The sequence below is a fragment of the Talpa occidentalis genome, unplaced genomic scaffold, assembly GCF_014898055.3.
Source record: "Talpa occidentalis isolate TD23 unplaced genomic scaffold, MPIMG_talOcc4v2.1 talOcc4.7, whole genome shotgun sequence".
NCBI classification, from domain to species: Eukaryota; Metazoa; Chordata; class Mammalia; order Eulipotyphla; family Talpidae; genus Talpa; species Talpa occidentalis.
Window position 1 is genome coordinate 7045719 of NW_023605083.1, and position 16418 is coordinate 7062136.

The following is a 16418-nucleotide window of genomic DNA, read 5'->3' on the forward strand; positions in this document are numbered from 1 at the left end:
TAAACTGTTTCAGCCCACTGAAGAAAAGCTATGCTAATTTATATAGCTTTGACATTTTATAATTTTCATGATTTTTAGATAAAGGATTTTATATTTAAAACTTTAATAGTCTAGTCTGAGTTCATTTATCTTTAATTTTTGAAACGGGTAGAGTAATTCATAACAGTAATTTTATTCCTGTAATGTAATATTCACTTCAGTTCATTTGTGCATTAAAATTCCTTTAAGACCGTTATTAATGATTTATATAATGAAATGTCATATTAATCACAGAAGTTTTCACATTTTATTATTCTCTTCCATGTTAATACTATCTTTATGATCTCTATTAATGTTTTATATCCTCTAATTTCAATTATAAATCAAGAATATTTTCATGTTTTTGTTGGTATTTGCTTTTCAGGGGTGCCACCTTTAAAATTTTATGACTTTCCCCCTACATATGCAATATAAAACATCTTTATTCATATAAAGGTAGTTAATTATGTCTTTGTTTATAGTAAACTTTCATTGACAAACTTATAGTTATAATATTTCTTTTCAAGCTCAAAGATTAGAACGACTCCGAAAAGAGAGACAAAACCAGATCAAATGCAAAAATGTTCAGTGGAAAGAAAGAAATTCTAAGCAATCAGGTAAATGGAAATAATTTTGTTTATTTCAGATTTATTTAGTTTATTATGTAAAAGCCTTTATTTTTAATTCATCCTTTTAAATATTCTGGCCAGATATCTTGTGTTTTAAGCTTTAAACTTCTTGCTTGGTGCCTTGGCCCTCTGAAGCTGTGCATTCTCTAGGTCTTGTCTTTTTGGCCACTCTTTGTTCTGGGTGGCAGGACTTGATGTGTGCAAGGCGCATTTTGTACAAACTGTTCCTGCCAGTATTTGTTCGTAGAGCCAAGGAGTACCTATGATGGACCTCCAGCAGATCCAACCTAGACTTTCCCTTGCCTCATTAGTAGCCCTAATCACAATCTGTTTTGCATATATGCTAATTCTTTTCCATTAGCTTAAAAACCATTATGTTGCTGCTATTATTAGCATTTACTTTATGTTTTCATGTAGTGTGTATATTAAAAAGCTGGCCATATTATGTTTTTTCAAAGCTTCAATCTCAGCAAGAAAGGAAGACTTAGATATTTTTTCAGACTAAAATACTGTTCAAATATTTTATAATGTTTATATCATGTTTCCTAGACTTTTTTTCTTCTTTCAAAGACATTTCTGCAGTCTGTCTTCTATATCCTCCTAACATCTCCCAGTACCACTATGGCATGTAATTGTGCCCAAACCATTTGTACTGATTCTCCATTGCTACATCATATTTATGAAGCAAAAAATATCAGCACCTGCCAATGCCATTCTAAGCATTTTACATGCTTTACCTCCATGCAGTGAACTTAAAAGGTGTAGATATCATTGTTGTCATTAATAGATAGTCAGGCTCAGAGGTATTTAGCTTGCTAAAGTTACAAGACTAGGAATGGTAGTATAGTAGCGACATACTTTATATTGAGCACTGTCTGTATTTAAAGACCGATCTCTTTTGTTAAACCACATTATATGAAGTGGTTATGGCTTTCCCCTACTGTGATTGTAAACCCAAGTCTGCTCAATGGGTATACTTTTCTTAATGATTGCTTCTGAGGAGGACCATGTAGAACCAGAAATCCTTTTTACTTCTTTCTTTTTCTGATAGTTCACTTCTGTGTCTTTTTTTAGTTTTGTTTTTGATACTTCAAAAATATTTCTAGGCTCACCTTTTCTGTTGCTCAGTTAATATTCTCTCTGCCTACTTAGCACACACTGAAAAACCTTTTTATCATATATCTTGTCTACTTTCTTCAATTTTTTAAACATCTTAATGCTTTTCCTATTAATCTCTTAGTGAGCACAGAGTCAGTTTATAACTAATCCCATCTTTCCAGCTACCCTTTGTTTTTCCTTCTTCACTTCCTTATCTAAAAAATCATAAATAAATAATAGAATTAATAGGTCAACTCAAGTATAACTGGATTATCACTTTTACAATTTGAGAACTAAGCTCTTCAATTTAAATTTTGATACACCTAATAATCAGATACATCTAATAAGTTTTGACATGTCTTCCACTCAGTTCTAACCTACTTTTAATTTCTGTTCATTGCTTCAGAGACTGTGCTAGAGAAACCAGTATTCCCCCTTTTCCTTTCATTTGTAACGAGAGTGGCCATTGTGTATATTTGTGTTCTCTCTTCTTCAGTTTCCTTCCCTTTTTTTTCTGCCCCTCACAAATTTCAGTAATTGACCCTGTGGTATTATTTATGAAAAAACTTCCTTAACATGCCTCTTTGTGCTTTGAAATGTTGACCCTGATTCTGGCTAGTGACCTGGTGGTCACTCTTGCAGAAAGAGTGTTTTTGAATTCTCTACATTCCATCATTAAACCACAGCTTGACACTCTGGGTATGCTGAAATGTGCTAGAAAAGTAGAATCCACTACTTTTGGCAAACTGATCATCCATTGTGTTGTCATCTCTCTCAAACACATATTCTCCTTTGGCGAGAAAAACCATAGCCAAGTGCTTTTGATCTTAATTGGGAATTTTGGTTTGGTAATCATTTGGTCACACTCTTATTTTTCTATATTTGTGTCTTATTTATTTATGCATACAAGAGCTGGGGTATAAGCCAGAGGTATGGGGGTGGGGGATGGGGGAGAGAGGATTCCCTACCAGAGACAGAGTGGGGAACAAAACAGGCAGACTGACAGAAATACACTGCTGAGGGGAGCAGCGGGCAAGACAGGAGAGGTCTGCTGTGCCATGTGGGTTGCTCCCTGGCCGGGGATGGAACTCACTTGTGCTGCAGAGGCTGTGGATTGCTTCACAGAGCTCTGCTTAACCCTTTGCACCACCAGGGAGGCCCCAGTAAAACTTTTTTAAAAAAACAACTTTTTATTACAGAGAAGTTCAAACATACAAAAATAGAGAGAGGTGAATGATGAACCCCAATATGCACACTTATCACCCAACTTCAGCAGTTATGATCATAGGGACCATCTTATTGTCATTTATATATTTGTGTCTGCTCCCCTCAGGATTATTTTTAAACAAATTCTTGTTACCATATAATTTCACACTTAAATGCTTATGTGTTTCCAAAAAATGAACAGGAATTCTTTAATATTAGCAGACATTTCCCTGATTGTCCCAAAGTTTTGTTTTCTGTTTTTGTGTTCAGATCTAGAGCAAAGGTCCACACATAACCAAAAATACATCTCATTTCTTTTTTTAATCTATACATTCTTTTTCCCCCCTTATAATTTATTTGTTGAAGAACTTTTGCCCCATAGAATTTCCTGCATTTTGGGTTTTGCTAATTGTATCCCTGTGGTCTCATTTAATATGTTGTTCTGTCCCTACAAGAAAGGTAGGATAAATGCTTGATTCTTTCCCTTTTTGAAAAATAAAATTTATTATTTTATTAAACATATCTAATTCTTCCCTTGAGCTAAGCTTTTTTTTTTTTTAAACTCTGGAAGAGTGAATGAGAATTCCTTTTCCCCCACACCTCAACCAACATTTGCTGTTTCTTATCTTTTTGCTGTAGGTCATTCTAACAGGTGTGAGATGACTGATTGTTTCCCTTGTTTTAGCAGTTGTCAGAATTAAGAGAGTAATCTCTACCATCCTATATGAATCACCAGGTCCCCCCCCCCATATCATTATGAATATAATGGGCTCTTAAAGCATGTTTTATATTTTTTCAATTTATTGCAGTTGTTATTCTTTTTTGATGCTATTTGGGGGGAGGAGGGTAATGTGAGTCCTTTCACATTGACTTCTAAGTTATTTTGCTAAAATTCTAGTAAGCTTTCATAGCTTCCTTGCTGTCTTGTATGATAAGGTGTTCTAGGCTTATCTTACACATTTCCTTTCCCAAATCGGGAATCAATAATTTCTCCAGAGGCTTGGTTCTTTTTAGTAGTAAATGGCATTAGGAGACCAAAGCTTGAGTTCTAGGGGTACTGACTGGATTGCTTTTTTCTTGAAGATTTTTTCAGGAGCTAAAGCTCAGCAAAAAAAAAAAAAAATTTTTTCAGAAGAAATACAGAGTTAATGCTATGATTCCAATTCCAATTTAGGATCACTAAGAGTTTACTTAATTTTTTTGCTTTATATTTATGTATCCTTTATGCCAGAAATCTTGGGTTCCAGAATAGAAATACCAGCATCATTACTAAGTATGATTACTAAAAACAGTTAAAAAATTTTTTTTTGCTCTTTTGATATATTCGTTTAGGAAACATGCAGTCAAATTGCTGTGATAGTTACTTAAAATAATTCCTCTGTAGTTAAATTGTCAATTCAAATTACACTTAGCTTCATTTATTTCAGTTTGCTTATGTTTTTAGAGACTATGCTTTTAATTTTCTTTAATAATTAAAACATTTACATGGTTCCAAAATTGAATACATGAAACAAGGTATAAAATCAGGAACACCTAGCTTCAGTTCTTGTCTCTGCCATTGTTCCTATAGTCATTTAAAATAAAAAAGGTTTTGATGGTTTTGTACACTTAAAACTATCTGTAAGCATATTTTCATTCATATACCCCTCTTTGGAGTAAAGACTTCATAGTATACACGCCATATAATGTGGGGCTTTTTTTTTTTTTTTTTGCTTAGCAGCACATCCTGAAGCAAATATATAGAAACAGGTTTCATTTCATTTTACAGCTTCATAGTACTCCATGATAAGGTGTGCCATAACTCAGCCATCCAGTCCCTTGTGAGGGAGGGGAGGGTGTTTGATTATTTTCAGGCTTTTGCTGTAGCAGACGTCACTGTAGTGAACAGCCTTGTGCACATGTTTTCTTTCATGCCAGTATAGCTACGAGTGGAATCTGAAGGTGGTAATAATATTCCTTACATATGAAGGAATTCATATGGAAAAAATGATAAAACATAGTTTTCCTTGACTTTGCCACATTTCCTTTCATAGGGGTTTCACTAGTTTGCACTCCTTCCACTAATGTGTAGAGTGACTATTTCCTCATAGCCTCAAACATCTAGACTTTTGCCATCTAATAAATGTAGAATGGTACCTCAGTGTAGCCTTTGTGTTTGCATATCCTTTGTTACGAATGTGGTTGAGCATTCTTTTCCTTTGTGTAACAGATATTTGAATTTTTTTTCCTGTGGCCATTTCATATTTCTTGTCATTTTTTCTATACTATTGTTTGTTCTGAGGAATCTTCATATGTAAGGAATATTATTATTAACTTTTATTCTTTCCTAGCTAATTATTTTTCTTTTCACTTACCTAATGTTTTTCCCCCCACACAAAAATTTTTCATGTGGTTAAGATTATAAATTCTTATTCTAAGATTTGTAACTTATATTTAAAAAGACTCATTGACTACTGTGTTGGGGAGAGGCAGTGATGGGGCTGGGGGAACAGGATTAGAAGCAGAAAGACCAGTTTGAAAGTGCTGTTAATGATCCAGTTTTGGTAACTGTAGAGGTGGTTCTGGATGTCTTCTGAAGGCTCTGATGCTGACTAGAACGTAAAGTGTGAAAATAAGAGTTAGAAAACACCTCGCATTGTTCCTGGTCCATAGTAGGTATTTTAATAAAGAAGGATTCCTTTCCAAAGTGCAACAGTAAAGTTGTCAGTAGATTACAGGTCAAATCGTACTTCCAAGGTTTAAAATACTACTTTAATAGTAATCTAAACCCTTTTCAAATGTGTATTTAGTATCTTTTGATTATATGTATTTATATGTTCTGTATATAATAATGGAATTGGAGGGCCTCCCTGGTGGCACAAGGGGTGAAGTCTCAGCACCAGGAAGCCATCAGCAGCCACTGCAGCATGAGTTCGATCCCTGGCCAGGGAGCCGGCCCACATGATGTAGCCTACCTCTCCTGTCTTGCCTGCTACTCCCCTCAGCATGCATTTCTGTAGATCTGCCTGCTCTGCTCGCCCTCTGTTTCTGATGAATCCTCTCACCTCCCCACACCTCTGGCCTCTACCCCAGTTATATGTAAAAATAAAATCTTTAAGAAATAAATAATGGAATTTGATAGTCAAGTGCTACATTTTAAAAAAGAATTAGATCCTTTCCTCTTGTTTGCTGCTTACATCTATAGGAACTCATTCCATAAATCTGCCATTAGTTTGTTAAGAATATATACTTTTAGTTATATTAAAAAAATTTTTTTAAGAAACTATTTCCAACTTCTGTTTGGTCTCAGTTCAATTTGGTTTTGCTCAAGAATGAAGTAGGATTAAACCTATTGCAGATTTTAAGATTTAAGATTGATTTATTTAAATATTTAAGTATGGAAATTTTCTAGCCACAAAAATAAAAGGAAAAGTATAATGAACCCCTTTGTACTTACCTCTAGCTGCCACCATAAATGATTTGGGTTAATTTGGAAAATTGAATCAGCTTTGAGAAGATATGAAACTAACTTGTCTTGATTTGCTAATGAATAAGAGCTAAAGATTCTGATTTAATAATTTAATCTGAATTCCTTCAATCATTATTTTATTCATTAATTCATGTAACAATATTTACTGAAGGTCTACTTTGTTCATTAGTACCTAATCACTAAAAGCCTTGCTGGGTGCAAAATTTAGCTCTGCTATTTACTATTTAGGACTAATCAGAAAATATCCTAAGCTTCAGTTCCACATGGACAAAATTGAGATAATGCTACTATATACTTCATGGTAGCATTACTGTGTTAGTTACTATTATTATAAACATTCTCTCTCTTTTTCCTCCTCATCTTTGTCATCCAGATTTTGTGCGAGGTGTTACTAGAGACTGTAAAAAGATTAAGATGTGGACCTTGACCTTCAGGAATAAAAATTCCAAAATCACATAATACTAGAACCAGGAGAGATCTTCAAGATTATCTAATTTGACAGATGCAGAGAGTATTAGAGAATTGTCTGGTATTGCATGGCTGTTTTTGGTGCTAAGCCTGGCCAAAGCTCAGGTCTTCTAGCTGAGAGCTCTCTCCTTAGACAATAACTGCTGTTTTGGTTTCTCTTGCTACCCCACCCCCTGCCCCAAACCTTAGTCCTTTTAAACCGATAGGCTTAACCTGTGTGTTTTCAGCCTGCCTTTTCAGTGTGCAAACATTGACGTCCATGTAAAGCTTTTTGCGCACATCAGACCTGAACTTGTCTCTGGACACCCCCTCCTTCAGGTTCCAAGGAGGAATTTAGGGAAGGTGGTCAGGTTGTCTCTCTGGGTGTAATCATAACGATGTTTTTTAACCTTCCTCTTGTATCACAGCCCAAGAGTTAAAGTCACTATTTGAAAAAAAGTCCCTCAAAGAGAAGCCTCCGAATTCTGGAAAGCAGTCAATGTTATCTGTGCGCCTGGAGCAGTGTCCTCTGCAGCTGAACAACCCTTTCAATGAGTACTCCAAGTACGATGGCAAGGTGAGTGGCCAAGAAGCCAGCCCGTGGATACTGATGCAGCATTTCCACAGTGCCTCAGTAATCAGAGGTCACACACATTTTCTCAGGCTATAGAAAAACATACAAATTTGGGCTTAATGTTTCCACAGTGTCATGTTTGGAAGGTTTAAAACAAAAACAGTTTTGAGATAGATGTGTGTGTGTGTTTTAAATTTTATCTAAGTGTTCTTCAGTGTTTGGGTTAGTTGGGTTGTGATTAATCAAGATCTAATTGTGTTGGGAAAGCCTTGAAAGTGGTTCTGAGAGGCCGTTTACATTGTGTTATCTGAACCTTTACCATAACTGCAGACATTAGCAAATTGGCGCTTCATTTCTGAGTTCTAGACTGTTGCTTTGCCTATCATTACTTCATTGTGGGGAATCTTAATTTGAACTTGCTTACAGAATGACTTTATTTTTTTCTTGTTTTTCTAACAATTTGCAGCTATAAAATTAAAGTGTGTTTATTTTCCTTCTAAAACTATTACCGCTATTTTAGGTGGTGTGTATTCCATGGGTAGCACCTCTCCCCTCCAGTCCCTGTTGTTTGTGTCTCTGTGCCGAGATGGACCTCATTTAGGAGACCATAGTGGTTGATGTTTATATTTATTGCCATTATGTTTACTGTCTGGCAGGGGTGCTGAATGATAGCTTGCTGCCTGGAGGGGTTTTGTACAATTTGTCTTATTTCAACACCATTGCAATTAGTAAGTATACAGCTCTCTGCTTATGTTTGCATTTTTCACAGTCAGGTTCTGGTTATGTGCTGGTAGTGTTATCCTTCAGCAAGGAATGTTTTCTCTTCCAAACACTTTCACCTCCTACAATTCAGCATGTTTCTGTAGGTTTAGGTAAGCATATATGATGGTCCTTGGCATATGAAGTTACTAGTATTTGTGGGGAGGAAAAGCAAGAACTGGAAATAAAATGCATAGATAACATAGCTCCTCATATGGTCAGGACTTTCCTCCAAAAAACATCTGAAATCACTCTTAGTAAATCAGAGATTGTATTGATGTAACACTTCTCTTTAATCTGCCCCTGCCTGCTGCCGCCTCTGTTTTCTTTTGTGGAATGTAGCAGAGAAACATGGGTCCCCCTAGGGGACAGTGCTGTCAGCCTCTGGAACATGGCAAGTTGGACTATAGAGGATTTTTTTCTTAAATACTGTGATTGATTCATGCAGATATGTGAGAAGATAGAGGGACTGGGTTACATGGCTGAAATGTATCAGCTTCCACTGCCTGATAGCTCATTATTTGAGGATGTAATTGCTGGAATAATTAATATGTAATAATGCTTTGATGCCAATAAACTGGCTAAGATCTTTGAAAATATTATATTCTAGATTTCTCATTATACCATTAAAGTGTACTGTAAATTACTTACATTTGGATTTATCAGAAGGTTGTGAACTCTGCTTGGTATATATCTAACTTCTGATGTACCAGCAAGAAATTAAAGAAAAAAAGCTATAAGGAAGTTATTTCCTTAGTCACAAAGGAGTTGTTTTTCCTAGATGTGTATTTACACTTAAGAATCTCGACAGCTTTTGTCATATCAAGTCTACTGATAATCAGCAAAAGATGTGAGTATGGGGCAGTCACCATTACACATTGATTATGAAAGATTTATGTATCCATAAGTCTGTCTTGTGATGCAATGCTATTTTATTATTACCCTTCATTTTACAATTGCTAAAATACAATTAAGCCCTGTTTTCATCTATTATTTAATATTGATGCGTTTGGCAGATACATAATAAAAGTGGCTAATATTTGAAGGATATTGTATTGTACGTATTAAATTAGTCTTTATCTTTGTGAAATGCATCAATATGATATTCAATGACATCTCAATGATTAATAGAGAATTATACTTGAGTCAAGCCTTTTTGTAACCTAGAAATTAAAATGACTATTCAAATAACACCTCAAAATGATCAAATTAGCATTTTGTGATTGCATAATAATGGGATTGTGGTAGTTATACGGCACCATGACTGCCTCTAGAGTTAAGATCATGTCAACCCCTTGATAATAAAGCCTTTTCTGTGAGAGTCAGCTTTAATAATTTCCAGATTGATTCTTTCTATAAATCATTTGACATTCAGCACTAAATTTTTGTTACTGTTGTAACTTAAAATTATTTTATTTTTATTCAGCTCATATTTAAGAAGTGAAATGAGTGTCCTGTTAATGATTTGCCATCTTGTCATTGAACTCCATGCTTTTTGCCTCAAATGTGAGAGTTTCCCATGGATTTTGAAAGTCCTATTTTTTCTTTTTGCAAAGGTTTGTTAAAGCCTCTAAAATATGTACAGTTTTTCCCCTACAAATATTCACAGTGCTTTTCTTGGGAATAACGCTTGCCTTATTTACATAATTAACTGAGTTGCTTAGGTCTCTTGGGTAAATGGTACATAATTGGGGAGAGAAGGGGACAAGGAAGAGTTTGGGGTCTAATTAAATATGCTAAAAAACTACTTAATTATATATTTCCTCAAGAGACTAACTGCTGTGAAATCCTCCTTAAGATTAAACTAGCGTTAGATTTGAAAAAAGAATTTTGTTTTTGGTATGGCTTTAAATTACTTCATAGTTAAGAAAGCACATTTAGTGTCTTCAGCGGTTTGTGCAAACTGGGTCGCTGCTTTTAGTGATTCTGAGGGTAAGCATTTCTTAGGTACTGTGTGAAAACAGTACCTTTAAAATAGTAAAGTGAATTCTTTCAAATATTTGGTTCTTGTAACTGGTTAGTAATTTTTGAAAATCGGGATCGGTTAATTTCTTGAAGGATACAGTTGAGAGGGGAGGACTGGCCCGAGACACGGACTTTGTAGCACATGCGTAGATGCTGTGATCAGGTTTATTGTGATATTGTAATGTTTATATCACTTCTTTGACAAATAGGTGATGCTGTGATCTGTTTGGGATTCATCGATTATTAGTAATTGTTATTGATCATTTGAAAAAAATCCAAGATAGATCGAAAGTGGCTTTTGGGTGGGCACAGGTGGACAAGGCAACACTGGGCTCAGGACTCTGTTGAAAAGACGACCTCTGACTAGTCTCATTAACAATACCAACCTCTGTTCTCCATGTTGAGATAATGGAAAGCACCCTGTGCCAGCCCTTCTGTGTGTGGGAGATGTCAGATGTGACAGGAGTTGCTTTGAGTTGATGAGGGAGCTTGGTCTACTACTGACAGGCTGTCAACAGTCAGCACTGATTTAAGTGCCCCAGAATATGTGGATGGTCTGCCCTGTCCCTCCACCTGTTTGAAATGAGGTGCTGTTTGAAATGAGGTGTGTATCAAACTCTTTCCATCCTATATGTTATCACTTACTTGAGAAATTTTTGCTAGTGTGTCATCTCTATTCTGGTTAAACTGAGTTTGCAAATACCCAATACCCATTTCCTGTCATTACAGTTACTAACAAAACTGCTGATATCAGTTGTTGCCTCAATTAGGTTTTCCACCTAACTAACAAATACCAGACTCCTGCCTCTTTCTCTCTAAAGAATGGGACCAGTGATGTCAACTCTTCTATGTAACTTTGTTAGATTATTGACAGGATCTTGTGAGAGGAGATGTGTTCTTAAAACCAGGACTTTAGAAAAGCCTGGTTAAATAAGGTGCTCAGCAGAGTAGATGTAGGTGATGCCTTTGACGACCAGGGAGTCCAGTGGGGTTTTGGCCTTTGACTTTAAACAGAAAGATTAGACAAGTATTTACTTTTCTTTTTTCCTTCAATGCTGTTTTTTTAAGCACCAGGTGAGAAGGTACTTTGATACTATTTGGTGATTTACTAAAATGTTAAATATCTTACTTATTTGACTTAGCTAAATTCTACTCTAAATATAAGAAGAATGTTTGCTTTGACAAGTGCTTAAAAAAGTAGAACCAGTTCAAGTTCATATAGACAACTGTGACTTTGAGTGTGTTAACTTGTTAGAAAGTAACCATATCTATGTTAGAAACTGTTTTAACAGGGAAGCTGGAGAGAGCGTGGGGGAAGGGATAATTCATGAGTGCTAATTGCTTGGCTGTTAATTTTCATAAGTGTTGATAGAAGCAGTTCCTTAAATTAAACTTTGTTTAAAATGTACCAAGGGAAATATTCCACAATGTCGAGCCTGAAGTGAAAATTAATATGAATGCTGTGGCAATTAACACATACTGGTTAATAGCTTTTAGCAGCATTTTGGGATGATAGTCCTTAAATACATTTTTGCATGCTGCTCTTGTTTCAGCATTGTTCCAGTCTATGTCTGGATAATTATGAACAAATGTTTTCTATAATCATTGGCATTAAATAGCTCTCTTCAAAGAAAGTCACTTAAAAGTTTGCAGAAAAGCATAAAGCCACCAAGAAATATTACAAACCTAGAAAAGTTCAGCAAACTGAAATCGTGTGAAAAATCTGCCTTTATAGGAAAATGCTCCTCATCTTGACTTGGAATATTTGCTATTGTCATGGGAATAGGCCCCTCCAGTATGTTAAATGACCTTAGATTCAGGATCTCATTCCAAAAAATACAACTTGGAATTTTTTTGTGCTGGCTGTGTTTTTAGGTAGCAGCTTTTGTTTATTGCTACCTGAGTCAAGATGTTGCCTTCAGCCTAGCGGCCTTCAGGATTTTGAGCTTGTTTCTTCCTTTCCACCTCCAGGTGGCTGAGAATGAAGTTGGCAGTATAATGCTCCATCACCCCCCCCCCCACTCCCGCCACAATAGGCATGCTCCTGGGGTTCACTACATAGTATCCAGTAAGAGACAATTCTTTAAAAAGAAAGAATTTTAAGGTGACTATTTTGATTTAGGAACCAGTTGTCTCTTTCACTGACTTCAGTTTACCTATCTCTTAAATAAAAGAGAGTAGTCACAACATTATTTTTAGCAGGGTTTTATTGGGGGGGGGGCAACTTATCTCTGTGACTCTGCTAGCCTTTTTCACAGACCAGTTTTATTATTCTGTCTATTTCTAAAGGGGGGGAAATCACCTTTTTACACATTATGGTATGCTAATAGAAGGACCAGATTCATTAATTTAAAAACAACTTTTTTTATGAAAGTACCCCCTTACCATTGGTTTAACGCGTTCCTCTTCCTCTTGTTTCACTTTATACTGAAAACCCCAAGCAGAGATTTTGGCATCTTTGTCAGGGTGGTGTTATTCAAAGTGAATTGAATAGGTACCTTACAACAAAAGAAAGCATTTCCCGCATCCTACTCTGAAGTAAATTCTCAGGGCTCACTTCTTAAAACCAGCTTGCCCCACTCTGAGCTCTTTTTGTCTGGCCTCATTTCTGTAGTTTGTTCTCAACCCGCCAGTCTGTGGTGGCCTCCTCTGGTTGTGGAGCCATCTTCTAGACATTCCCATTGGAGGTTACAACTCACCATTGGTTTAGAGACTCTTCAAAGAAAGAACTGTGCGGTGGAAAGAATATGTTTGTTAGGTTTGGCTCAAATTCCAACTTTGCCCTTTACCTGATGTGTGATACTGGACAAATCACTGTCTTCTGAGCCAGTTTTCATGTCTATAAAATGAGGTTAATGATACTTAAAATGTTGTGAGGATTTAATGAAAATGGGAAATGATATCATACATACTGTCATTTGTTTACTGCCTCTTCAGTGAGGGTCTACTATGTACCAGGCATTGCTAAGTAAAAACTGGTATAGTGAGGTGCGGAAACAATCCTGGTTTCTGACTTCATGGAGTTGCTTCTCTTGGCATAAAGATTAAAGGTTAAGTAAATATCACCGAACTTAATGTAGAATTGCAGTCATAGTATAAGCACATCCAATTAATTGCCAAGATCTCAGGAGAGCTACTGGTGCTTGGAGAGCGTTATCATAGGGACATCTGACCTAGTCTAGGGGGTGACTCTTGACCTGAGAACTGAAATATGAGTAAAAGGGAACTTGGCAATGGGAGGAGAAGGGATATACAGAGTTTCTAAGGCATGGGGAGCTTGGCAGTTTTGAGAACCTGAGAAAAGTCTTTGTGGTTTGAGCCCCAAGGGTAAGGTGGAGTGGCGTGCAAGGGGCAGTCCAGATGTGCCTGGTACAAGTGTCATCTTTTACCTAAACGCATTAGAAAGTCTTGAACAAATTTAAGTGAAGATGTAGGTAACCAGATTTGTGTTTTACAAAGATCCTAGAGATGTACTAAAGAGAATACACCTGAGAAGGATGTGTGAGGCCAGACAGACCCTTCAAGAATCTTTTAACAGGGCCTCCCCGGTGGCACAAGGGGTTAAGCACCGCACTGTGAGGCAATCTACAGCCTCTGAGGCATAAGTTCCATCCCCGGCTGGCCAGGGAGCAACCCACATGGTGCAGCAGACCTCTCCTGTCTCGCCTGCTGTTCCCCTCAGCATTGTATTTCAGTCAGTCTGCCTGTTCTGTTCCCTGCTCTGTCTCTGGTGAATCCTCTCACCCTCCCTGGTACCCCAGCTCTTGTGTGCATAAATAAATAAATAATTTAAAAAAAAAAAAGAATATTTAAAAAAAAAGGAATCCTTTTACGAGTGGTAAAAAGAAGCTAGGATACTAAGAGGTGCAACGTATTTTTGTTAAAATGAGATTGCTATTGTAGTACTACCCTCTTTAAGCTAATTATCACCAGATTAGCAGAGGAAATCTGGTTGAATGGATATCAAGCGCTTTCCCAGCAAAGTCTAGGAGACAGTCCTTGTATGTAGGGTAGGGACTGGGCACAATAGGAGTCTTGTTCAACCTCCTCATCTGGGACAGCCTTGCTTTACCACAGATTTTCTTGTGCCTCTAAATATTAGTCTCTGACTTTATTATCTATCCAGAGAAATCAAATGACAGTCTAGCATCACCCTGCTGGACATAGAATCTAGGTGTTTAGTTCTCAGGAATTTTTATTTTCATTCTTGACTTTCATATTTACAAAATGGAAACTTACATTCCAGAACTTGAAGACTACGTGGTAGAAGTATCATGGACTTGGAATCAGAAGAGGTACATTTTAGTTCTGGCCATGCAGTGGGGTCCTAGATAAGTCACCTTCCACCTCTGAATTCTGGTTTCTGCATATTTAGGATGATTTTCTATAGTTTTGTGATTTGGGAGTTGACTGTCATAAATGATATGTTATGAATAGGAAAACTCAAAAAGTATTGAAGAATTGACCTACATATGTTTGTTACTTTTTTCTTTTAATTATAACAAAACTGTGTAGGGAGTTTTTACAGATGAGGAGTCTGAGAATCAGAGAGAGTGACTTGCTCCGGGATACCCCATTAGTATGTGGGGAGCTGGTATTCAACTCTTTTTTCCATATTCTAGCACCACAGCTGTCTTTCTTAAGCTCTATTTTAACCATTGGTTAAAACTTGAAAATTAAAAAAAAATTGAAGACAAAAGAATTATCCCTTTTCTTGAAACCTGACAGGCTGTTTTAAATTTTATTATCAGTTGGGTCTGTTAGGTAAGTTCCTTCATGTTGTAAGCCTCAATTTTCTTACATGTAAAAAAAATTGGATATTGGGGTTAGGAAAGGGATGTGGGGGATGCTGTGCACATAAACTCGAGTGTATTTGCCACAAATATGTTTTCACTGATTTTCCTGGTGTGCAGAGTAGATCCTATGTCCATTCATCCATTCATCTGTCCATCCAACAAATTAGTTGCTAAACACCCACACTGTATTCAAATGATTGATTTCAAATGCTTATTACATTCCAGTTCTGTATGAGGCACAGATAAATAAGATAGGACTATAGAGGAATTTGAAGGTTTGAGTGGCCATATAGCCAATAAGTGGAGGAACCACACTTCACAGCGAGGGTTGTGACCTGTGCTGGGACCATCACTGGGGGCCATGATGTCAGGTGCACCTGAATGAGCAGAGGAACAGGCCTGTGCACAACGAACTCTAGCGTGAATGTGATGTGCTGGGTTCTACAGCAAAGACTGGTACAGAAGACTGGGGAGTGTGGAGGCAGCAGTGATGCTCACACAGTTTGTTATTGTAGGTGGGTTTGCCTGACTTTCGATTGTATTAATTTGTAGAGGGCAGAAACTCGACTTAGAAACTCCCTCTTATAATGAAGCCCAGCATCGCACACTCCACATATAAATGTGGTAGTTTTTTTTAAATGGCAGTGATTAATTTCAATTGTCATTACTCTTTGAGGCTTGCAACTACATGGCAGTATCATAAGAGCTGTTTTATTAATATCTCCACTCCTTTCTGATAAATTGAAGTTTTAACACCTAGACAAAGATACATGTAAGAAAGTAAGTTTACGAAATTTGCAAAATATGCTACTATGCAACCAAAGATTAAATTGATTTGTTATATGTGCATTTAGCTACAATTCATTTTAATTGTCTGTATGAAGTTAAAAAGTATTAGTGTCAGATAAAGATTCATCACCAGAGCATGATTTAAGGCTGGTGCTGGAGAACGCAGGCATGTGTTCCGGCAGATGTTTGTATAAGGCGCTGTCTTTCCTGACAGCAGTTAAAAAGTATGGTTATAGTAATCAAATTGTGGTGCAGCGACTCAGAGGCTAGGGCCAGATTGAATTAAAATAGATATAAGATTTATGAATAGCAATAGCTGTGATAAAATTTCACTGCCTTCTTCAATAGGAAGGACTTTTTCCATAGTGGGAAGAAGAAAATCTAATAACCACTTTTCTAAAACTGTGGTTTCGCTGACTTTCATTTTCCCTTCCTAATTATGGCATCAAAACAATAACTTGCTGGGTTGGTTTTTTTTTTTTTTTAACCCACAATAACTTTTTTTTCTATCTTATTAAATGCATAGTGTTAAAACAAGTATTGTTTATGATGTTTTTGCTTCAGTTTAGAAACAGAATTCATGTAAGTCTAGCGATGGGATTTAAACTCCCTCTTAAGGAAAGTTTTTATCATTGTCATCATTACTTTGTTTTTCTGAGTTCTGTTGT

The 16418-nt window shown here is 36.5% G+C and overlaps 1 protein-coding gene across 8 annotated transcripts in view; it reads left to right on the plus strand.

The window, feature by feature from the left end:
* The window catches only part of MAPKAP1 (MAPK associated protein 1), a 192935-nt gene that overhangs the window by 22705 nt on the left and 153812 nt on the right, over window positions 1-16418 (plus strand). For all 8 annotated transcript variants that reach the window (XM_037491959.2, XM_037491961.1, XM_037491963.1 and 5 more), the window contains exons 3-4: window positions 546-635; window positions 7296-7444. In XM_037491959.2, the coding sequence (XP_037347856.1) occupies window positions 546-635; window positions 7296-7444 (239 nt within the window). The remainder of the gene's footprint in view (window positions 1-545; window positions 636-7295; window positions 7445-16418) is intronic.